The following is a 24,428-nucleotide window of genomic DNA, read 5'->3' as shown; positions in this document are numbered from 1 at the left end:
CAGAGTTCTAAACATCAAATACTAACTGCTGTTTGGGGATTTGTCTGTTGTGTTCTGGTTACCTTTTCCTTTAGAAAAAATTCTATTTATTTATTTAACAGTAGTGGGAAAGACAGAGAAGGAGGGAAGGAGAGAGACAAAGAGCTCCCATCTGTTAGGTCTGGGCTGAGGCTGAAGTTGGGAACCAGGAGGAGAATTTCCCATTTGGGTGGCATGGGCCCAGTTACTTGAGCCATCATTGCTGCTTCCCAAGGTCTGCATTGGCAGGAAACAGGAGTCAGGAGCTTGAGCTGGAAATTGAACCCAGGCACTCTGTTATGGAACGTGGGCCTCTTAGCTGCTAGGCTAAATGCCTACAGCTACCCTTTCCTTTATATATTCCTTTGTGTTGGAGGGCGGGTGGGGAATGGGGGACTCTCATGCCTAGTTTCTCAGGTTCAGAGATGCCCCTGTCCCCAGCTGAAGTACTAATAAGATCTCGCCCATCTGTGCTGGCAGGAATTGGCCTCGATGAGCAAACTTCAGTACTAAATGTGATTATGACTTTATTAAGGGCATGGATTCTGCGACTTTCATGTGTGTTCCCCAGAGCCTAGCATTGGTTCCATTCCTAATAAATCCTTCCACACGATTTATTGAGTAAAAGACTGAATAAATAGTTTTCTCATGGACATTTGAAGGTATAAAAACAAAACATAAAACTTGACACCAAATCACGTATTAAGTTGTATAATCCAAGCATACCAATGGATGGATGCCTACTAAAATTCTGCAGGGTGATAATTATGATGATAGTGTCTTCGCTCTGAATTTCTGAGCTCAAGGCCTGAATTCTGTAGTGTGGGAAACAAGATTATAGAGTCTACACATCATTTGCAAAGGACTTGCTTTTGTCTGTCTGGGTTTGTGTTTTCAATTCGAAACCAAAATGGCAAACCCTGTTGCCACTGGGCATCAGTCCTGCTGAATTCCTCAGGACGATGACTTCAGGTTTTCAGAGGCTTCTATGATTTCATTTGTCAGAAAGACATTTATGGTTTTCATATAAATTTTAATGGGCGGGAGCATCTGTTCCCCATCTGACTGTGATGCCTCACATTGGGTGTAGATGACAATCCCTTGGCTGAGCACAAGCCGTATTTACTGTATATTGGGCACTCAGAAAAATAATGTAGACAAGGAAGAAGCTATGGAGAGAGAGGAGGAGAGGACAAGGACACACGGGGTCGAGGGCGGGGGAGAGGAAGTGGAAGTGGTGACTAGATGCGTGTTTGGGCAGGAAACCTCTCCCTGCTCCAGGGAGCGCTGTGTGAGGACTTTGTCTCTCCTGGCTGGTCCTGGTGGATGTCATCCCCCATGAATGCAGCCAGTGGGCCTCTTAGCTCCATTTTTTAGTGTCATTCCCTCATCAAAATGGTGGCCACTTCCTGGCCCTTATAAGGGAAAGGGTGGATGTGCACCTGCATCTCATGGTTTCTGCACCCACTCGAACCTCATGGCTGGTGGAGCTGGCTGCTCCTGGTTTGCTCCTGGATGGTGAGCGCCTGCTCCTCACTTGCCAGCCCCTGAGCTCCTGGCTGAACTTTAAGTCAGGGGTGTAGACTAAGCAGAGCACTGGGCCTATTCTTCCATAGGCCAGGGTTGGCTGCAGATGGTTGACCACCTTTCTGTCTCTGCATCATTGTCGCCACACTCACCCTGTTCTCCAGCCATCCCAATAGCCTTTGCATATGCTATTATTTTTGCACCTGCAAATCCTGTTCTCACAGTGATATGCACACATGGATAGAACACACACCCCACCACTACAACACATGCACACACAAATACTGTTGATTTCTCTCCATACTTCAGAACACATGGATGACTGAAGCTCCCAAGTTCATTACCCTCCTCATGCAGTGGCCCCCATTCTGAACACGCACCTCTGTGATGGTGTCTGCCGTGGCACTTGGCAATGGTGATCTTGGATGTAATGGCTCCAGCTTTGAAGTCAAGTTATTGGAGTACAAGCTTTGTCACGGGGCTGTGTGATCCTGTATGTGTTGTTTCACTTTCATAATATGTAAAATAGGGAGAGTATTCAGAAGGAACACAAAGAGGTGTTGACAACATTAAATGAGATATGGGTCTGGGATGGGGGCCCATGGCCTATAAATCACTTAGTAAAACACTTAGCTCGAATAAAGGAGGGCTGTTAATATTGCCAGCTGCTTAGTTTTTCTTCCCCATCATCTTATGCAGGGACTGGCTCTATGCTTCCTTGTATTTCTGGAGCCTGGTATGTAATGCATGTTTCCTGTATGTTTATTGAGTGGAATTGTTGAATTGATGGCTCTTACTACTGAATTAAGTCCATGTTCTTTGGAATCAAAATTGAGGTCCAAAATACCATTTTCTAACTGAGGGACACTGAGTAAGTTAATTATGCTTTCTGTGTTTCCATTTATTCATGTGTAAAATGGTAGTTGTGAAAATACCCAGCTCATAGGGTTGTTGTGTGGATTATAAGAGATAATCCACATTCACAATGCTTGGAATATGGGGGGAGGATCTCAATAAATGTTATTATTTTCATTAATTTTATAAGTATGATTGCATTTAAAGGAACATGTTAATTTTCACTAAATGACATCTTTTTCAAAAATTTTCTAGGTGGAAGTACTCTCATTCTTTATTCCATCATCTAATTTAATTGTTAAATGTCAGCTATGAGCCAGGGGCCATGCTAGACCCTGACTGTGCATGGTACCTAAGTCAGATATGATCCCTACCTTCATCTGAGCTGGGCTTTGAGGGAACAGCCCACCTCCAAGTTCTCAACCTTTAGACCTGGGAGACGGGAAGAGGCAGGTGGCCAAGGAGGGCTTTCTTTTCATTAGTGAGGGCACTGGGTCCCTGGAGTTTCAGAGAGACATCTTTTTACATGCTATTGGCTGGAACAGGATCACATGCTCCTGTTTGGACCAGTCGCTAGCAATGGGGATGAGCTTGCCTTGACCAGGGTGTTCCAATCATGACCCTTCCCCTGACACCAGAGGTTCTCTGTCTACCACGAGCTGATCTCTGTGGGAAGGAGGGGAGGGAGGGGCAGGCCTCCCGCAGGGATTGTGATACTGGTTAAGGCAGCTGCTGGCTTCTCCCCAGCACAGCTCTGCGCTCCTCAAGGCCAGCAGGACGACAGGAAAGCGCGGGCCTACAGGCAGCTTGATTTCCCCTGCTGTGTATCTTCCCTGATCTCACCTGCCAGGAAGGTCAGCCCTGCTCCCTTGGGAGGAATGTGTCTGGGAGGGGACCAGGGCAGAGGGTTCCCAAAGCTGTTCTTCCCAAGGGAGGGGAGAGTGTAATTTCCACAGTGTGTACATGGGCACCCACAGGCCTGCCCGAGGGGGAGGGAGTCTCTGCAGGACAAAGTCTGCGTGGTCTCAGGCCTTCCTCTCATTCCTGCTAACGGCTGCCATCTCTCCATTAGAGGCAGCGGACCAATTCCACCTGTGCACATCTCTCCTGTGGGCCCCAAGCTCCTCCCATGTTGGTCCTTGCTGGACCCTGGCTGTGTACCCTGCACAGCATCTCACATACATCTTTGCACAGAGTGAGGGCACAGCACACGGTTGATGGATCAGTCAGCAGGTCAAGGTCATCCTCCGTCACAGGTCTGGGCGCTGCTGGCAGCAGGACTCTGTCATGTCCATCTTTCTCCCTGCTCTTAGGAGTAGCCCTGCCAAAGGGTTACTGTGTGATGCTGGAGCTCAGGAGTTTTGAATACGCGATTGGGTAAGGTGAGACATGCCATTCATTTAGTCACCCTTCTACACACACGTGTTGAGCCCCACTGTGTGCCAGATTTTAAAATCTGAGAAAATTTTTGATTAACAAACCCATTTGCCATTGTTCTAGGGGGCAGAGGCAGTGTCAGTGTCTGTCATTAAGAGCTATGGAGAATCTCAGCACGACCAGAACCGTAGACAGACACCAGAATTTGCCAACTGCTGGCTGTGACTTTCTCCATAGTCTCATCTCCTTGTCTGTAAAATGGCAATACAAGTGGCATGCACTTCATGGACCTGTTGTGAGGATTAAGTTAGGTGACACATGTCAGTGCTTGGCACTAGCTAGCCACTGCTACCATTGTCCCATCTACTAGCTATACCACCTCCAGGAAATGTGCCATTTTGGGTTTTAAATGACACCCTGCATATAAAAAGAACACAGAATGACACAGGTTGTTAATCAAAGATTGTTGCCAGGTTTTAAGTGGATAATGAAGGAATCTTTAAAAAATGCCAGAAATTTAACATAATATTTTTAAGATTCATAATCATTAATGGTTTGATTCATTTTCATTAAAAAATTCTGGATGATACCCATTGCAGAAATGAATTAAATGCATTCTACCAAAGCCAAAAAATCTGGCTGCCTTTAAGAATTTTTATGTATGTATTTATTGGAAAGGCTGAAAGAGAGAAACAAACACAGAGAAAGTATCCATCTGTTGGTTCACTCCTCAAAATGCTCACAATAGCTGGGGCTAGGCAAGGCTGATGCCAGGAGCCAAGAACTCAGTTCTGGTCTCCTACAAGCGTGGCAGGGACCCAAGCCCTTGAACCACCACCTGCTGCCTTCCAAGGTGTGCGTTAACAGGAAGCTGAATTGGAAGTGGAGCCAGGACTCAAACCAGACACTCCAACAAGCTGCCTGTGTCCCAGGTGGTGCCTTAACTGCTGTGCCAAATGCCTGTGTCTTTTGGTTGTCTCTGAGGAGCCTGCTAACCATCAAGTTGTCATCCCTTGTTCCCCACAGGTCATTGTATTCTGAAGCTGGCATCTATTTTTCTTTTTGAAGGACTTTGTCATCTTATTGGAAAGGTACAGTTACAGAGAGGGAGAGAGAGAAAGAGAGATCTTCACTCCTCAAAAGGCTGCAACAGCCAGGGCTGGGCCAGGAACTCCAAATAGGTCTCCCATGTGGATGGCAGGGGCCCAAGTATTTGGGCCATCTTCTGCTGCTTTCCCAGGTGTGTAGTAGGGAGCTGGATTGAAAGTAGAACAGCCAGGGCTCAAACTGGTGCTCATATGGGATGCTAGCATTGCGGGTGGTGGCTTAACCTGCTGTGCCACAGTGCTGGCCTCTGGTGTGTATTTTTCTTATACATGTTATTATACTTTTATTAGATATGTATTTAACCATAAAATATTAATGTGGTGTTTAAAAATTATATAACACTGTTGATATCCTGCATTTCTCAAGCCACGGGCTTAAAATTTATCCATGTTGATACAAGTAGAGCTGCTTCATTTATTTTCACTGCTGTGTAATGTTCTATTACGTAAACCTACTAAATGTACTTCCTCATTTGTGACCATCAGTGGTTTCTGATTTCCCCTATTGCTGAGTGCTCTTGTGAGCTGCCTGTTTGTCTCTTTATGCAATGCATTAGATGCACATTTCAAAGGAGAACCTCTGGGTCACAAAGCATATACACACATCTTAGATATTGGTACTTGACCAATACGTACACTCCCTCCAGCCGGGCAAGAGGACCCCCCTTCCACTCATCACTAATCTGAGTGTCTGCAGACTGCTGGCTGGACGTGTCCTGATCCCTACTACGTGCCTCCTCTCCAGTACCCCCTCTTTTGCAGATGAGGTTAAAGAGTGGTATGCTTGGAGAAAGAATCAGTCAATGAATAAATGAAGTGGTGAGATTTTGTGTGCTGTCTTACCTACTTTTGGTTTCTCTTATCAGAATAGAAATACTGCGGGTGTAAGAACCTTGTCTCTGGGCCCTAGATCAGGCCCTTACATAAAAAGTAGACGCTTAACAGTCATTTGTTGTTGAGTGAATGCGTGAATGGAGGGACCTGGGTAGAAGCGCTCAGCTGTCTCCAGGGGCCCCCTCAGCCTTGTGGGACACATTCAGCTTCCCGGTGCAGGACCTCAGTGGGCGGGCTCTAGCTGGCTCTGCCACTGGGGGAGTCAGGGCTGCAGCAGGCTGGCTCAGGGAGTGGAGGAGGGTGCTGGCCAGGAATTTTTCAATGGAAAATTAAATCTGCTCAGCAGGAGTCTGATGAGCAGCTGGGGGCCGTTCTGAGGGAGGTGCAGCTGGAGGGGCCGTCCATCTGGTTCTCACAGGCCTCTGGGTGCTGAGAGGTTATTCTTAGCCATCTTTTGCTCTTAATCAGGGCTCTCTTGATTTTGCAATTGGAATCTGTTTTTTCCCCTCTTCTGTAAAGCAATGATTTTCCATATAGTAATTCTTTCCTTCTTTAGACTTCCCAGAGTGGGTGGGTGGTTCTTTTTGTGCTCAGACACTCTGCCGGTCGCCGCCCACCCAGCTCCTCCTCCGAGTGCTTGTGTGGCCGGTGGAAATCTATTCTGTGTGCTGGGTATTTGACCTCCGTCATCTTGTTTATTTACAAAGGACTTAACCATATCACTCTCCTTGCTAATTAAGCCTTCCTAGTGCCATCCAATAGGAGCCCATTTCCCGCCCTTCCTCGTTCCACCTCATGTGTCCTGAATTCTGCTGGACTGATCTAACTGGAGCCTGAAGAGGCAGCAGGACGGAGGGCAGGTGGCCGAGCTCCAGTCCTTGGCTCCTGCGTCATAACCGTAATCGCTGGCATTGGCGCCATGCTCTGTGGTTAACAGGCTCTTCCACAATCACTTGCCCTTTCGTCTTCAGAATGACAGAAGCCAAGCCCTCTGGGCTTTGATGACGACCTCAGCTAAGAAACAGCAGCACCTGGGTTTTGAGCTTGCTCCTCTGATGTTAAATCCCCGGCTGTTTCTTTCAGCCCACATAGGGATCACCTAACCAATGTCCTTGGGGCCAGGTAGTGATAACGAATGAGAGATGCTGGTTGGAGTAAGGTTATTGGGGATTAGTAAGGAGAGTGGGCAGTTAGAAAGTGTGCCTTGTTTCAGGGTGTTCAAATACCAAACACTGAAGAGCAATAGAAAAACCCCATTTATTTTATCACCTACTCAATGCCTAGTCTACAATCTACCTCTTCAGCAGAGGAAAACATTTGCATGTTGCCACCTTTACCGATTGAGTAAAGTAGCATTTACTCAATGGCAAGAGTCAGGACTCCCCTGATTGCATTAATATAATGCAGATGAGGCAGTGTGGCATCTTAAGGATTAAGTATGCGCTTCTGCTGCTTCCAGATCAGATCCTGGGATTTTCAAATCTGGGAGCTACCCTTCATCTCTCCTCTCCAAGAGTTTTCAAGGTTTGATATTGAATTGACATTACAGTAATGGTCATGCTTGTCCCCAGTGCCCTTATTCACAACCTTGGTCAAAGGTTCTGCTCCTCGTTCACTACCTCTTTCTTCCTTCTCTCAGCCCAGTTGAGGTTATGGCACCTGGTTGATCAAGTCTACATGCTGACATGACAGTGACAATGACAGAGGACCCCAAGTTCAGCTTCTCACCCAGGGCCGGGGGCCTGGAGAAGAGCCTGTAGGTGGCATAACCCTGCCCACTAGGGTTATGACCAGTGAAAGGCATGGGCTTTGGCCAACCAGACAAACCAGCCCCTCTTTGGAGAGGGGTTAGGGAGCAGGTGGGCGCCGGTGGGGGGGCTAGCCTGGGACCAGGGGCTGAAGCCAATCTACTGTTCTAAATGGAACAGTGCTCCAGACAATGCAGCTCAGCCTGCCATCCACCAGCTCTGTGACCCCTGGCTAGTTAGTTAGCCTTATCCCTCAGCAACTCCCTTTGGAAAATATGGTAACTGCCGGGGTGATGAAGATGAGCCGAGCCAAGGCCTGTTGGTTGCTCGGTGACTGTTCTTTGATTGCTCTGAGTTCTGCCTCCCAGCTGTACTCCTGAGCTGCTCATTCTCGCTAGAACCCGAGGTAGCCTTCAGAGGCTGCAGAAAGAACATAGAATAATTCACAGACCAAGAAACCACGATACGCTGCCAATTTTTCCTCTGCTGAACTCGCCACTTGCCCAAATGCCCTGGTTCCACCTTCTTCCCCTAAGCTCCACACCCTCAGATGCTCCCGGAGCTGGATGCCTGGACAAGGTAGCTGCGACTCTGCTGGATAAAATTTGGCTCTCAAATGTGTTTGGTGAGGTGTGACTGTGATTTTTTTTTTCCTCTTCATATTCACTGTAGTTCCACTGTCACCCAGTCAAAACCTTTCCTAAGAAGCTGTTTCTCATTTGTCTTCATTTGGCTTCTGTGGGACAGAAAATTTAGACAGACAGGTTCTTTGATGGAAACACAAAATTGCTGGCCCCTGCCCCCAGCCTTTAAAGTTCATTTTCTTTGGTATATTCTACACATACCAATGAAAAAATAGGCCACAGTGGATGCTGCCTGGGCAGAGAATTGGGTTCTTATCAATGTGAAGTATTGGGTCTTGTCAGTGGGCAGAAGTGGAATTGAAAGACTATCTGGTTACTCATACATCATGATTTATTCTGAGTTTGAAACCCCGTAATGTTTCAGTTGAGAGCAGTTGACAGAGTAAGAGGAGAAAGCATGGATAAATCCCATTGCAGATAGTAGAGGCTTGAGAAATCACAGATAATCTAAAATGCAGATAATTCACAAATGACATGGTTTTTAGAATGAGCTGGTGATGTACTACACAATCTCCCCCCTCCCTCCCTCTCTCTTTATCTATAAATCTATCTTCTCTGTTCCTCTTCTCCTCTCTCTAACTCTGGGCCAATTCCCACGTGGCTAAGCCCAGAAGCAAAAGGCATCGTCCCAAACACTATGATGTCCAGAGCTAGTTCCAGCTCTGCCACTTTCCTACCTGAGTGGTCGCCATCCCTCTGGGTCTCAGCTTCCCAATGCATTGAATCAGTAGCAGATGGGGCTGGACACCCGAGACTAAAGAGCTCTACGTTTTCACTGCTTTGCAGATGCCACCTCCAGCAGCCGGGGACCTGGCCGGTCTTGGCAACTGGTCACTTAGATAATCCCCAACACAGATAAATGACTGCAGGAGAACCGAGAATCAGCCGTAGTCACAGCAGATGCCTTTGCGTGCTTCCTCAAGCCACCGGCTGACCCAGAGACGAAGCTGGCTGGAAAAGCGATGGCCAGCCCCATTTCTAAACAGAGCCTCAGAGAAACACCCGTGTCCCTGGGAAGAGGTCACTGGAACGCGTTACCTGGTTGTGTCCAGCAAAGAGTCAGGCAGCCCAGGGTTTGGATCCCCACCTCGCCACCTGTAGAAGCTGTGTGACCTTGGGCAGGTTCTCTGGTCACCTGTCCCTTTCCTCCTCTGTAGAATGAAGTAGCAATGTGAGAATCAGCACCTAGTTGCACTGTGCTAAACACTGAGGCTCCTGGAGGCCTAACAGGACCTATTAAGTACAGGTCCTGGGAGGGACTTGGTAAATGATAGGGGTGGTGGTTCCCATAATCCTGCATGCTTGATTCCCAGGCGGCTCTCAAGGGACTCGGGCTGAGTGCTGGTCCCAACACTCTGGCTCCAGGCCTGGGGCTCCGCAGCTCTGCCAATGAGGCTGCTGATCGGGATGCTGATTAAATTCCCTGATAGAGAAGCCCCAGCATTCTGGCCCAGGGCTCAAGGACCGGCAATATTTAGCACAATCTGCGTGGTTCTCTAATTAAGTTATTTTTCGAAACTGCCCTTTGCAAGGTCTCCTTCCTCACCTCTCTCTGGCCCCTTCTCGCTGGGTCCCTGCCAAAGGAGGGAAATAAAACCGAGTGGGGCGCCCTCCTCCCTCCCTTGGCCGCCGGGAGAGAAGGTGACTGGAGGCAGGCTGAGCCCGTGTTCCTTGCAGACAATGCAGCTGCACCAAGCCCTGGTCATTCCAGGTGGCTGCGGCCCCCACGCAGGGGGCTAACGTCCCCACCAACACTGGCCTGGGCCTTGTGTTTTGTTTTGGGGAGGCAGAGTTGGGCTCGCCACTAAGACCCATCCTTTATCCCGACAGCTCGCAAGTGCTCTGCTGGGAAGGGCGATTAAACAGCACTCCATGTATTTTTCCATTTTCCTATGTGCACCTGGTAAAAATAAAATAAAACAAAAGAGGCCCAGGATTGAACTGTCATTGTTTTCTTTTAAAAGGGGGAGCGGGCTCACGTGACTGCGAGTAACCGCTTCGGCCAAGCCGCTTGCCACTCCGGAGTTTGCTGCAGAGCCGCCCCCTCCCGGCGGGGACGCTGACGTCACGGAAAAGCCCGGTCGCGGGCCAGCGGCGCTCGCTATAAACCGCGGGGCCGCGGCGGCCGCAGGCGGCGGCTCGGACGGCGGCCACCGTGCAGCAGCAACGCGCTCGGCTGCCCGGATCCCCCTGCGGAGTGACGCGCGTGCGCGTGTGTGCGCATACCCACGCGGACCGCCGGCCCCGGCCGTGCCAAGTAAGGGGCGCGCTGCGTGAGGGGCTCCCGGGAGCCGCGGCCCCTAGCGGGCAGGGAGTGGGCGTGACCCCCGCGGGCGCAACTTTTCAAGTTGGGAAGGGAGCCCTTGGGGTGCTCAGTCGAGCTGTGGTTTTCTGTGGGAGTGGGCGGACGGGGCAGAAGGGGGCGCAGAGCCTCAGGTGCAGGGGTTGTCGCTTCTGTCCCCTTGATTGCCTCAGGGGGAGGCTCGCCGCCTCCTACAGTTCCGTACCGACAGAGGGTAGTCCTCAGGACACCTCCTGCTCTTGTCGTTTGGGTTAAAAATCGCCGGCCAGGTAGTGGGCGAGGTGTTGGGGCGCGGAGTTTGGGGGTGAGGCTGGGGAACAGAATGTTTGTCCAGTTCTTTCTCACTCGCACCGGCCGGATCTCGCTGATGGAAATGCAAGGGCTGCCATCGGTATGCACGGATTGCACAATTGTTTGCAGCCAAATAAACTTAGCAATTTGGATTCCGTTTTCCACGACCTTTTTGTACTCCATCTCTGGTGGCCGCGGAGTGTGCGGAGAGGCAGTCTTGCGAAGGGAAAGTTGTAGGAGGGGCTCTGGCCTTCTGATTGGCTTCCAGATGTCTGAGTCGAAGAACCCTGCGGGAGGGATGTGGTTTGCTCAGAGCGAGGTGCCTCCTCTGCCAGTGGATAGGTCTGGACGTGAGCAGGTCATTCCCCAACGTGGGTGAGGAGCCCGGGGTGGGGTGAGGGGAGGTGACTGTAACCCTCCAGAATCCCCCTGCCCCCCGCTAACGGTCTGTCCAGGCAGCTGGAGAGCATCAGGGCGTCTTGACTAAACATGGAAGTTCCCATAAGTGCCTGTCCAGTCGCACGGTGGGGGGGTGGTAGGGGGTAGGGGGTTGGGGGTTGGGGAGAGTGATGTCATGGCCACGTGTTTCCCACCGAGGCACAAACGCCCGCTGTCCGCTGGTGCAGTAAGAGCCTTGTTTAGACAAGAGCACCCAACCTGGCCAGCTGGTCTCCAGCAACATTAACTTGTTGCTTTTCAAGCCTTCTTGGGAGGTTGTCGGCTCTCTCTGGTTGCCTCTGAGCCAGCTCTGAGTGGGGATCACAGGAGTCCCCAAGGATGGAGGAAACCCACGGGCAATGGGCCATGTTAATGGTACTTTTTAATCTGTGCAAATGGTGTGGGGTGTGTGTCCCGGCGAGGGCCTGGCTGCTTGGGGTTTGGGGACTGTTTCACTGGTGCACTGATGTTAGGATACTTGGTCGTCACCACGTCACTGACGACCGCCCCTGACTCTCGCTCATGCTTGCTAATGCTGGCTTCTTGGCTGCTCTGCTCCCTAGGACCCGACGATGACTCTGAACAATGTCACCTTGCGCCAGAGCACCGTGGGCATGCAGCCCCAGCAGCAGCGCTGGAGCATCCCGGCTGACGGCAGGCATCTGATGATCCAGAAAGAGCCCCACCAGTACAGCCACCGCCACCGCCCCGCTGCCGCCCCGGACGACCACTGCCGCCGGAGCTGGTCCTCCGACTCCACGGACTCCGTCATCTCCTCGGAGTCGGGGAACACCTACTACCGGGTGGTGCTCATCGGGGGGCAGGGAGTGGGCAAGTCCACTCTGGCCAACATCTTTGCGGGCGTGCATGACAGCATGGACAGCGACTGCGAGGTGCTGGGAGGTAGGTAGTGCACCTCGGTGGGCTTCCATCCATCAAGCGGTGGTCCAGGCTGAAAGAGCAAGAGTGGTGGGTTGTTGGAGAGCTGAGCTGCGGCTGTGCATTCTTCACGCTGGGTGAGGGAGCTGGGTGCCCAGAAAAGCCTTGGTCCAGCTTGGCACAAGAAAATGGAACTGCTCCAAGACAGGTCCCATATCTGCTGAACCTGGGCCAGCAGGGAGTGTCTTAGATTCCAGGTCTGAAGGGGTGGTGGGTGGGTGGGGGGGTGGGCTGATGAAGAGGGCAGAGAGTAGGGGTCTGGATCCCACTTCTGGCTTAGGCGACTCTGACCTAGAGCTTATTACCTGAGTTTGGGATAGATGCTGCCTTTCCCTGGGTTATACCAGGGAACCCAGCATTTGAAAAACTGCAAGAATTCACTAGTTTCCATCAATATTAGAGCCGTTCAAGGGTACAGATAAAGAGTTCAATATATATATGTGTGTGTATATATATATATATATTTGAAATGGTATAAGAATTTGTTACAAATTTAAAGTACACAATGTTGATACATATTTTCTATAGAGCCTTACAGCTTTTCAAGACAAGATTTCTCATGTAATCTCATTTAAAATGTTTAGAGAAGGCCTGCTTATTTCCTATACTGATCACGAGCACACGTATTCCTCTGTGGCAGGTCAGCCACAGTCCTGTGTTCGGGGAAGTGATAGGCAGATCCGCATGACCAGTGGTATCCATACAGTGTCATTCAGCCACGGCTTCAGTCTTAGCATGTGTGGCCAGGGTAATTGGCTGCTGTGGAAATAAAGGAAGAACTGTCCAGTGCTTGCCCAACTCACGTGTTCTGTCCATACTCTCAGCTGCGACTCAGCCTGAATCACAGACCTGCCGAGTGGGAAGGTACCTTAGTGATGACTCAGTTCCCGCCCCCTCTGTGTGATGCACACAAAGCCTACTCCTCACTACCGGCAGCCGCTTCATCCAAGGGATTTATTCTTCTTGACGGTGGCAGGGTCGGGGAGGCCACGGCTGCCCGAGGCAGCTCAGGAACTGGGCTATTAATGATGACTCATGGACGTTAACATTGATTTCCCTCCTCCCTTCCGAAATCTCAGGGACTACAGCTTAGCAAGAGGCAAGGGGACGTTGTAGCATTGATCTTCTCTTCATAGGGGCTGGAGGGTGACTCTCGCTGGAAGAGAGGAAGGAACCAATGCCGGGGGGTGGGCCTTTGCTGCGAGAGGGGTGCTTTCTTAGTCCCTTCTGTTTGTTTGTTATTTGCTTTATGAAGAATCACCCAGTGACTCTGGGCTTAGGATTTAGGAGCCTGATGTAGAGTCTGGAATTTTGTCATCTTAGTTCAGTGCTTTGCTCATGCTGCTATTTATGGGGCACCTGCCATGTGTGTGCCAGGCACTGTGCCAAGTACTTCCCATGTGCACTTTTGATAATACTAAAGTGGAGCCCATTTGGTATTAATATCCACATTTTACATATGAAGAAATGGAGACTTGCGACATCACGTGACTGGCAGGGTGACAAAGCATGAGATGGCCAGGGTTTAAACCTAGTTTTGGTTGAACCCAAACCCTGTGTTCTTTCACAGTCTTTCCTGCAGCCTCGAATTTAGCTTCCAAATGCTGCCAAGAACCACAGCCTTGTGGGTGGGGGTATCAGCCTGGCTCTGTGCAAGGCTCTGGGGTACCCTGTGGTGGATAAGGTAGCCCATCCTAGGAAGGAGCTCTCTGTCAGTGGCCGTAATTCAGAGCATGGTGAACTTAATGAGTACCGCAGGATGGATAAAGTGCTTAGGGAATTGGCATAGGAATACATCAACTCAGAGCTGTCTTGAAGAGGAGGGAATTGAAACAATCTGTCTATCCTGGACTTTCAAAAGCACTGGTTTGTTACATTGGTGGGGCATGCATCCAGTGGCTGGTGTCCCCAGAAGACCAGTTCATGTCATGCAGGCATTGCACTTGGGAAACCTGTTAAAAGAAGGAGGCAAGGAAGAGGACGAGAGTGTCCCTTTCCTACCTCCTTAAACAGAGAATCTTTGACGGTGAGAAAGCTCCAAGGGACCCATCCCATCTAATATGTCCTCGGGAGCAGCTTCACTCCTACCGTCAAGGATCGCATCACTTCTTTGCAGGCCCTGTTGCTTTTATGTTTCTGAAGAAGAAGGTTTTATAAGGCACAGCCCCATATTGTTGTTGTTTTTAAATTCACCATTAACCATTAGAAAAAGAATCTTCAATATTCTCATCATTTCTTCTAATAAAGGTGGATGTTATTCCAATTATATTGCAACAATCTTACGACTCTTTGTATACATTTAATACCATTCATTCATTCATTCATTCAATCCTAAATAATTACCAAACATCCAGGGAGTTTCAAACAGTTCATGGCAAAACTATGCATGGATCTCAAATTTGGTTTTTTGTTTTTGTAACAAAATGCACTTAGCTTTGAGTTCCATTTTCCACCAGCTTTCTGAAGCACCCTCTCGTGCCCGGGACTCGGTGAGGCTGTACAAGGACTCCTGGGACTTCTTTGCGATGCTCCCAGGGTGCAATGGAGATCAAATCTGTACCAACTCTGAATCAAGACAGGGCGTTCTCAGAGTCTGGAGAGAGTTACTAGGAGAGGACTGTGGGAATTCGGAGGAGAAAAATGACTTCTGGCTGTGGAAGGGTTTCACGGGAGAAGCGCTCTGGAAGCTGAACCCTAAAGGCAAGTAGGGTGTGGAAGCCTGAGCGAGCTGAGCAGGCACTCCATGCACAGGCTGGGAAGTCCGGGAGACAGCACCGGGCCTGCAGGCTCCCCGGTGGGTTGGACCTTGGCTCTGACACTGACCTACCTGGTACTCTCAGACAAGCTGACTTTACCTCATGAGAATAATTGGGGTAATACCTACTTCATAGGATAGTGGGAAGTTCAAGCAGGTAGCATACGAAGCATGTGGCCCAGTGCCTGGTAGATATGAATGTGGAGTCTGATTCTGCTGTTTCCATTCAGTGTGCTTATCTTCTCAGACTGACAGGTTCACGCATCCCCCCTACCCCTGGCCCTGGTCTACGTTGATCACTGGCTGGGGCCCTTGCAGATGTACAGAGGAGTGACAGCCACTACAGGAGAGAACAGTTTCTGCCACGGTTCCCTGGGCTTCCTTGGGCTATGAAAGCAGGAAGCAAGGGAGAGTTTGCAAGGGGAAGGGATGCGAGGGCCTCAGAGCTTTTGAGGGACTGCAGAACAATCCAGTGTGTGAGGATGCCTGAGCCAGTCTTGGGCAGGAGGGCCCTGCACAAGGGGTACTAAAGAAAATATTGACATGGTAAGGGAGATTATTCAGAACTATTGCCATCTGGGGAGAGATTGCTCTAGACTCCCAATACTAGAACGAGGGATTTATGACCAAAGAGCAGGTTGCAGGCAGGTTGGTGGATGGAAAATTACTGAGAGGAGGCATCCAGTACATGCTAAGTCCATGTAACGAGTTGAGCTAAATCAGGCCACAGACTCAGACACCACGGCTGGGGGGATCCGGGATTTGGTCGGATGCTGATGGTGGGGGATTCTCACTAAACTGAGTACACAGGACTCATGGTGTGATGGGCACAGACTTTGCAGGGACGGGCACAGAAGCCCAGGATAGAGGCCTGGTCAAGAGGAGAGTTTGGAGGAGCCAGACTAAAGTTTGGTTGAGGAGAGAGTCTGTCAGGGGGGATCAAATGAGGAAAGACAAGCAGAAGGCCCCGGGTCCAGGGAAAATGCTCCCGGCCACAGTTGCCCCCTGTGGAGCCTCCTCCCGGCCATCAGGTGGTTACTGCTGGTATGCAGAGTGAGTGGGCACCCCCCACCCCCACCTCGCTTTCCATCCAGAGCCCTGGACAGAAGAGGACGTCCCCACACACTGATTACTGAACTGCCCAGACTGCAGACTCAGCTCTGTCCCCACCCATCTTAATCCAGAGCAAATCTCAACAAGCACTTTTCTGGAGTTTCATATTCTATTCTACTTCCACCTCCTCACATTGATGGGAGCTTGAAATGGCTAAAAGGTGAGCACAGCCACCCTGTGGGCAGGAGAGAGCTGGAGCCGAGGTGAGAGGCAGGTGCCACGCAGGGCACACTGTGTGTTGCGAGGGTCCATGGGGCACACAGCGGGCACAGAGGTGTTGTAGGCTGCCAGGTCTCCTGCGCAGTGGCTCTTGGGAGCAGAGTGGCTAAGTGGCCAGTGCCCACTTTCACTGCTGTGATCCTTAGTCCCCTTCCCCTTGGATGTGTTCTGATACCTCTAGGCCAAGAGAACGTTTCGGTTTGCTTTTGCCCTTAGCTAGTGGAACACAGCAAGTTTCTTTTTAGACAACTGGGCATTCAACTTAGTCAGTTCCCTGTGCCTGCTCTCGGGTGGTGGATAGTGGGCCCGGGCAGGGAAGGTGCTTCATGGAGCATTTTCTGAGTGCAGGGAGAGGTATGGAGAACAGATGATGTGGCCAGCCCCACCCTCGCCAGGCTCTGATGGTTTCTATTGGGTTGTATGGTTTGGCACCTGGAGGTCGTGGGTCCCACCCTCCAGTAAGCCACAGAATGCCCCCCACTGGGATTGGCACACATGTTGTGGGTGAGGCAAACACAAGGAGCGTGGCAGATTCTTAATCCCAATGAAAAACAGTTACCACTGCTTTTGAAGAGTGACATTTAAGGAGGCGTGGAAATGGAGAGCTGTCCCTGGATAGCTTTCTTTTCATTTGTCCATGTTTTCTAGTTTTTTAAAAGATTTATTTATTTATTTGAGAGGCAGAGTTACAGAGAGAATGAGAGACAGATATATTCCATCCACTGGTTCACTTCCCAAATGGCTGCAATGGCCAAAGCTGGGCTGGTCTGAAGGTAGGAGCCAGGAGCTAGGAGCTTCTTCTGGGCTTCCCACATGCGTGCAGGGGCCCAAGTGCAAGGGCCATCCCCCACCGCCTTCCCAGGCCATTAGCAGGTCACTGGATCAGAAGTGGAGCAGCTGGATATTGAACTGACATCTCTATTGGATGCTGGCACCACAGGTAGAAGCTTAACCTACTATGCCACAGCGCTGGCCCCCGTCCATGTTTTCTGTCATTCCCCTCTCTTGATTCCAGATCCTGGGAGGAGAAACAGCCAATCAAAAGCATTGCTTTTCCAAAGCCTTTGCCAATAAGAGACAAAAAAATTCCCTGGTTTTCTTAACGTGGCATTCTTTTTTTTTTTTTAAGTTTTATTTATTTTCATCTTATTTGAAAGGCAGAGGGATAGAAAGAGATCTTCTGTCTGGTAGTTCACTCCCCAGATACTGAAGCTGGCCCAGGCAGAAGCCGAGAGCTCAGAACTCCACCTTGGTTTCCCACATGGGTAGAAGGGACCTGGATACTTAGGCCCTCATCTGCTACCTCCAAGGATGTGCATGAGCAGGAAACTGGATCAGAAGCAGAGTGGGACTTGAACCAGGCACTCCAGTGTGGGTTGTAGGGAACTCCAGGCAGCAACTTAAGCCACTGTGCCAAATACTGGCCCCTAGGGTGGCGTTCCTAAGCTAGGGTTAGCCTGCAGTAGGAAATGCTGAGTAAGGCAAGAACCAGCTTCCTCCATCTGAAAAAGGGATGATAACATTTGTTGAGCTTTTGCTTTGTTCCCAGGCTTAACAAATGTGGTTGTCAATCCCATTTCACAGACGAGGAAAACTGAGGCTCTGAGAGTTTCAGTGGGTGGTCCAGAGCCACGTAGTTATGAAGGGTGGCACCCAGGTTCTGCTTCAGGTCTGCTTGTGCTCACAGCCACAGAGCTGTATCTGTCATTCATGTCTTCACTGCACAGGGTTTCCCTGAGCACCTGCAGTGTGCCAGGCGCTGTGTTGGGTACTGGAGGGGGCAATAAGTAGCACAGAGGCAAATCTCTGTGCCCACATGCTAAGCAGCAGCAAGGACAGAAACTAATAGGATGAGTGGGCGTCTTGCGTGTCAGACGGCACTCAGCAATGGAGAACCGTGGAACAGGGGAAAGCGTAGGGAATATTGGGGGGAGAGCAGTGCTGCAATTTGACATTGTCGGTCAAGGGCACAGGCCTTTGGCTCTCTAGGCAAAGAGATCCCAGGCACCAAGAGCAGCAAGGAAAATGACCCATCATGGTACAAATCACTATTTTCAAATGATGAAATTTGAAACAGGAAATCTCATTGTGAAAATAGAGCAGGGGTGGGTTCTGCTGATGGGAATTCCTCTTGCAAAGATCCCAGCGTGCCTCTGCGTTCTCCAGATGAGTCCAGGCTGGAGTCTCCCAGGCCCCTTGTACCACACTCACCCTTCCCCTACACCCAGTCTGGGCACAGATGCAGGGAGGAAGTTTCCATTACCAAGGAGAGACGGAGGCTGCGCTGCTGTTGGGCTCAGGATGGAAAAACAAGCCTGTTTATTCCTAGGGAGCTGCATAAATTTTAAAGGAAGCAAACTGGAGCCCAGACAGGGCTAGATTTTTCTCTTGTACTTCTCCGTAGAGGAGAAAGCTCTCTGAGCTGGAAGCTCCTGAAATGACCAGTAGGTATTCAGTGACCACCCACTGCAAGGTACAATGGATTGCACATAAGGCTGATGAAAATGAGGCTTGCAGCTAATGCCGCCTCATAGCATCAGCCAGGGGCTCTGAGTACAAAGCTCTTATGTGGGCTTATCTGCATAAATGATTTTTCTGTATAAAAGGTCCTGGAGTGATCAAAATGAATGCCTTGCATGTCAGGTGTTTTCGGACTGTGTGTAGAATGTCGTTGAAGGTGACAAAAACGTAGTAATTTATCTTTGCAAATATTTGTGTATTTCCATCATTCATTGCATGCTTAGTAGGTTTATTTGCTAGCATAATTGTTTACACGACTCTCTTAGGTAAGAATGTTGCATTTTCTCCTGAGTCCAAAAACCACTGTTCTGTTCTTTTCCAGAAGATACATATGAGCGAACCCTGATTGTGGATGGGGAGAGTGCAACCATTATACTCCTGGATATGTGGGAAAATAAGGTATGCCCAACTCAGGTTCTCTGCATGTTCACCAGGCCTTGCCTTTCAATAGGCTGTTGGTTGTGAGGGTGACCTTGTCCTAGGATCCTGGTATTCCAACAAGGTGAGCTCATTTTCTTGATTGAAAACACTTTCTTCTGAAGAACAAGCCTGTTCCAAGGAAGAGGTCCTCCCCAAATGAGCTCTGAATAATATGCATGCTGCAGGATTTGCTCCTAGATCTATATTTTTTTTCTTTTTTTCTTTTTTGACAGGCAGAGTGGACAGTGAGAGAGAGACAGAGAGAAAGGTCTTCCTTTTTGCCGTTGGTTCACCCTCCAATGGCCGCTGCGGCCGGCGCAGCACGCTGATCAGAAGGCAGGAGCCAGGTGCTTCTCCTGGTCTCCCATGTGGGTGCAGGGCCCACATGGGCCATCCTCCACTGCACTCCCGGGCCACAGCAGAGAGCTGGCCTGGAAGAGGGGCAACCGGGACAGAATCCGGCACCCCAGCCGGGACTAGAACCCGGTGTGCCGGTGCCGCAAGGCGGAGGATTAACCTATTGAGCCACGGTGCCGGCCGCTCCTAGTTCTATTAAAAATATAGAAAAGGGTATTTGTTTAGGGGAAGTGTGAACAAGTATGAAAGTATGAACAGTTTTTTTTTTTTTTTTTTTAATTTTTGGATGGCGGGCCGGCGCCGCGGCTCACTAGGCTAATCCTCCGCCTAGTGGCGCCAGCACACCGGGTTCTAGTCCCGGTTGGGGCGCCGGATTCTGTCCCGGTTGCCCCTCTTCCAGGCCAGCTCTCTGCTGTGGCCAGGGAGTGCAGTGGAGGATGGCCCAGGTGCTTGGGCCCTGCACCCCATGGGAGACCAGGAAAAGCACCTGGCTCCTGGCTCCTGGCTCCTGCCATCGGATCAGCGCGGTGCGCCCGCCGCGGTGCACCGGCCGCAGCGGCCATTGGAGGGTGAACCAACGGCAAAAGGAAGACCTTTCTCTCTGTCTCTGTCTCTCACTGTCCACTCTGCCTGTCAAAAAGTAAAATAAAAAAAATTTTGGATGGCTTCATTTTTTTTTCTTCTAGATTTATTTATTTGAAAGGAAGAGTGACAGAGTGGGGTGGGGAGGAGAGAGAGAGAGTGAGAGAGAGAGAGAGAGAAAGAAACAATCTTTCATTTTCTCTTTGACTCCCTAAACAGCTGCAACTGTAGGGGCTGGGCCAGGCTGAAGCCATAAGCCCAGAACTCCATCCAAGTCTCTCTCATGGGTGGGCAGGGGACCAAGCACATGGGCCGTCTTCTGTTGCCTTCCCAGGCACACTAGCAGGGAGTTGGATCAGAAGTGGAGCAGCTGGGACTTCAAACTGGCACCCATATGGGATTCCGGCTTTGTGGGCAACAGCTTTATCTGCTATGCCACAACACCGGCCCTGTGAACAGTTATTTTCAATTATATAAGACCATCTTAGGTGAAGTTGTTATTCTCAATGCTAGTTTTTGATGTTTGCTTTTTAAAGATTTTGGGCTTCTGAGCATGTAAGTTATACCTTTTGTTTAATGAAAACCCACCTAAAAAGTAGTCTTCAAACAGTACTTTCTACTTTGTGTATCTGTGTGGGTGCAAACTGTTGAAATCTTTACTTAGTATAGAGTTGATCTTCTGTATATATAGCTAATTAAAAATGAATCTTAATGAAGAATAGGATGAGAGAGGAGCAGGAGGTGGGATGGTTTTGGGGTGGGAAGAACTGCTATAATCCAAAACTTGTACTTATGAAATTTATATTTATTAAATAAAAGCTTTCTATAAAAAAAGAAAATCCACCTATTCTCCTTAAATGATTCTTAATTTTGTTACTTGGGAAAAGCAAAATGTTTTTGAGTAGTCAGAAAAGGCTCCTTTTTGGAAGTTTAGATAGAAGATGGAAATTTTGTTTGGCAGGGTATTTGTTTAATTTATCAACTCAAGCTGTAGAAGAAATCAGAAAGTAAAAACTTCTGACACAAATACTGTACTACCAGCCATGGTTACAGCCCCCGGGCATCTGGTTGACCTGGGCGAGCAATGTACTTTGGGGAGTTGAAAGTAGTTTCCTTCTCTTACCAGCATGGGCACTTTAGGATACAAATACTGCCTCTCTGCAAACTGACACCTCTTTTCCCAGGCCAGCATGAGCTCACGGCAGATCTTGTCATTTCGTTAGGGGGAGAACGAATGGCTGCAAGACCACTGCATGCAAGTCGGGGACGCCTACCTTATTGTCTACTCCATCACAGACCGAGCAAGCTTTGAGAAGGCATCTGAGCTGCGAATCCAGCTCCGCAGAGCCCGGCAGACAGAGGACATTCCGATCATTTTGGTTGGCAATAAAAGTGATTTAGTGCGGTGCCGGGAAGTGTCTGTATCAGGTATGAGGGGTGGTGCCAGGACTGCGGAAACATCCTGGGTGGTGTGCTTCTGCCTGCCGACAGGTGCCCTTCCTCCTCTCTCTCATGAGGCTGGGGACAAGGACTCAAAACAGTCCTACACAGTTTTGTGCGTGCCACTAACTCCTGTAGCCCCAGCAGTTCATCCCCATGCTGGGTGCTGTTCTATTGGCCATCTGGTCTACCTGCAGGATTCTCCTCTCCCCAGCTCCAAGAGGTTTCCTGGAATTCCTTTAGGGAAGAGTTCATGCTCAGCAAATACTGGCAGTCCTTGACCTTTTCTCTTTGTCCTTTGTATTCTCCAGGGAGATCCCAAGCATTCAGGGAAATGAAAGAAGTGTCCTCATACAGGAAGGATAGTGAACTCTGACTTAGGGGAGCTGGGAGAAAGGGTCACTGGAAGCAATCATTTATTCTGGTTGACTCTGGTTCCTCTAAACCTGGGAACACCCTTCTCCTCCCTGTTCCCTGCTTCCAGTTAAGGCACAGTCTGGTGGTGTCAAGCACACTTGTTCACACTTAGTTCAGGGCTGATTCATATGTGCTGTGTACAGACCCGAGTGCTTTTAGGGCCACTGAGACTTTATTGGCCTAATGCAGATTTGGTCTTTGCCATGATTGTAAAATTAAAGTACTGCATTGCCCGGCCCTTTAGAGGAGAAAAGAAGCCTCATAAGGAGAATGCCCTCAGCTAGTTTGGCAAGGTCTTACTGCAAGGATGTGACTGTCAACAGTAAGCATTGTCTTCCAAGGCTGAACTGCAGTAGGGGGTCATTGAAAACCGTGAAACATTTGAAGTAGAGATGCTTCCAGAGAAGCTAGGATAGTTTGCTGTGTTTTACATGTTTGCAAAACCCTCAAATCTTTTTCAAAATATCCCATCCCTACTGTTTTTCTTTTTTATAAAGAGAGGAAAGCCACATAGTGGAGCATTCTGATATTCAGCATCCTTATTTTCAAGTCAGAAGAAAGATTTAGGAACACGGGCTTGAGAATGAAGCAGCCCTGGGCTCACTTCCAGGCTATATGAACTCCCTCAGTTTTTAAAAGACTCTTCTCATCTTTTTCATCTAGGTAATAGATTACTAATATATTTTCCAAGACCTTTGTGAGCACTGAAAATGTTTAGAAGTAGCTTAGTGTAGTTCTTAGCACATGGTAGGTCTGCAGTACATTAAGGCTGTACTTTTATTGGTTTAATTAGCATCACTAGATGAGGATACCTCAAAAAGTTTGTGGGAAATGGGATTACAAGATAATTTATGTTGGTACAAAGATATTTTGAAAACTATGCATATGAGAGAACTTCAGGGAGCCCATGAAAAACGCATATTAGGAAAAAGAAGATGCATGGGGTTCAAAATTTTTTGCACCCGAAGAACCTTATCTTTGAAATCCCTTTTCCATGAGTTTTTGGAAGCCTGTGTCCTGCTTCCAGGGACCCTCCTGTAAAGACACTGGCCTTGGAGGGCGTGTGCGATAGTGGTTCGCATTTGACTTGGAATTAGCTTGAGAACGAGTTCAAGTCAGGACTCATCCTAATCTGTTTGCCCTCTGACCTTCTTCTCCCCGCCTTCGCTTACCAGAAGGGAGAGCGTGTGCCGTGGTGTTTGACTGCAAGTTCATCGAGACCTCAGCGGCTGTGCAGCACAACGTGAAGGAGCTGTTTGAGGGCATCGTGCGGCAGGTCCGCCTCCGGCGGGACAGCAAGGAGAAGAATGAGCGGCGGCTGGCCTACCAGAAAAGGAGGGAGAGCATCCCCAGGAAAGCCAGGCGCTTCTGGGGCAAGATCGTGGCCAAGAACAACAAGAATATGGCCTTCAAGCTCAAGTCCAAGTCGTGCCATGACCTTTCTGTGCTCTGAGCTCCCAGAGTGACCCGGATGTCCCCCCCCCCATGGACATCGTAGAAGGCCATTGGGGCCAATAATCTATATTAGATTGGATTCTTAAGGATCGCTGGATGTGGCTTTCCCCATTGCAGCCCAGAACTCACGTGCGAGCCTCTTGGGCAACATGGTGCATGGGAAATGAAAGATCCTTGAACAGAGTCAGTATTTATTTACAGGAAGAGCCTGATCTTGTTACCCGAACACCCCAGACTCATGGGAGGACATGTTTGGTGTTCATATGTGTTTCTTCTCTCCTTTGGATAGTAGAGAATTGAAGCACACAGAAGAATATCTACAACAAGAAGTTTTCTCATAAAAATTTTGCCCAGTGTTCTGATATGTGAATTTGAGGCCAATGACTCATAAACAGATATTGGGAAGGTATCTGAGAGTTTACTCCAAGGAGGGAGAAGTTTCCACATACCTTGTCTTCGTGGAGCTGGGACTTGTAGAAGTAGGCTCGTCCTCACGGTCATGGCTCTGATTAATCCATCAAACTGTGAAAAGAACTGGTGGACCTTGCTGGAAACTAAAGCGTACCAACAATTTCTGTTCAGTACCCACAGAGATCTGTAGAATTGGGAACTGATATGTGTACCACCTATAAGTTCAGAAATTGTATCTTATGTGTCTTCACATTTTTTATTTAGGGGCAAATTAATCAAAGTCTACTTAATCAAACCACCTTTCGTGTTTCATTATTTTTTAACCCATGGAGCCATCATATAAATTTTTAGAAATCTGAATTACTGATATCCTGCAGTGCAAAATGCCAAATGTTTCAATATAATCAAACGTCTGAATTTTTTATAAACCGCACAACACAAAAGCTTCCAGGGCTTTGGGGTCACCCTTGGATGCCACAGCTCTGCTCTATTTATTATTATTTTGCAAAATAACCATTTTAACATTTGATAAAGCATATTTATGAACATATTTCTTAGCAAGAAAACGTCCATTTTATTACCATTTTCTATCTTTTTTCAAAATATGCAAGTTTTTACCTATATGTCTTATAATAAAAGAAATAAAATATTTGAAAAAAA

The 24,428-nt window shown here is 48.9% G+C and overlaps 1 protein-coding gene across 2 annotated transcripts; it reads left to right on the top strand.

Moving 5' to 3' along the window:
* The first annotated feature begins 10,194 nt into the window (after positions 1–10,194).
* On the top strand, positions 10,195–24,428 carry GEM (GTP binding protein overexpressed in skeletal muscle). 2 transcript variants are annotated; one of them, XM_008255749.5, is made up of 5 exons: positions 10,195–10,366; positions 11,704–12,043; positions 19,009–19,085; positions 21,269–21,473; positions 23,078–24,428. In XM_008255749.5, the coding sequence occupies exons 2-5, from the start codon at positions 11,713–11,715 to the stop codon at positions 23,353–23,355; spliced, it is 891 nt and encodes a 296-aa protein (XP_008253971.1). In that variant the 5' UTR covers positions 10,195–10,366; positions 11,704–11,712; the 3' UTR covers positions 23,356–24,428. The 2 variants fall into 2 exon arrangements, with proteins under 2 accessions (XP_008253971.1, XP_002710738.2); XM_002710692.6 differs by lacking the exon at positions 10,195–10,366 and adding an exon at positions 11,330–11,515.

The sequence above is a fragment of the Oryctolagus cuniculus genome, chromosome 6 (assembly GCF_051225735.1).
Source record: "Oryctolagus cuniculus isolate XC-2025 breed Fujian yellow rabbit chromosome 6, ASM5122573v1, whole genome shotgun sequence".
Lineage (NCBI taxonomy): Eukaryota > Metazoa > Chordata > Mammalia > Lagomorpha > Leporidae > Oryctolagus > Oryctolagus cuniculus.
This window is presented reverse-complemented; position numbering and strand designations above follow the sequence as displayed.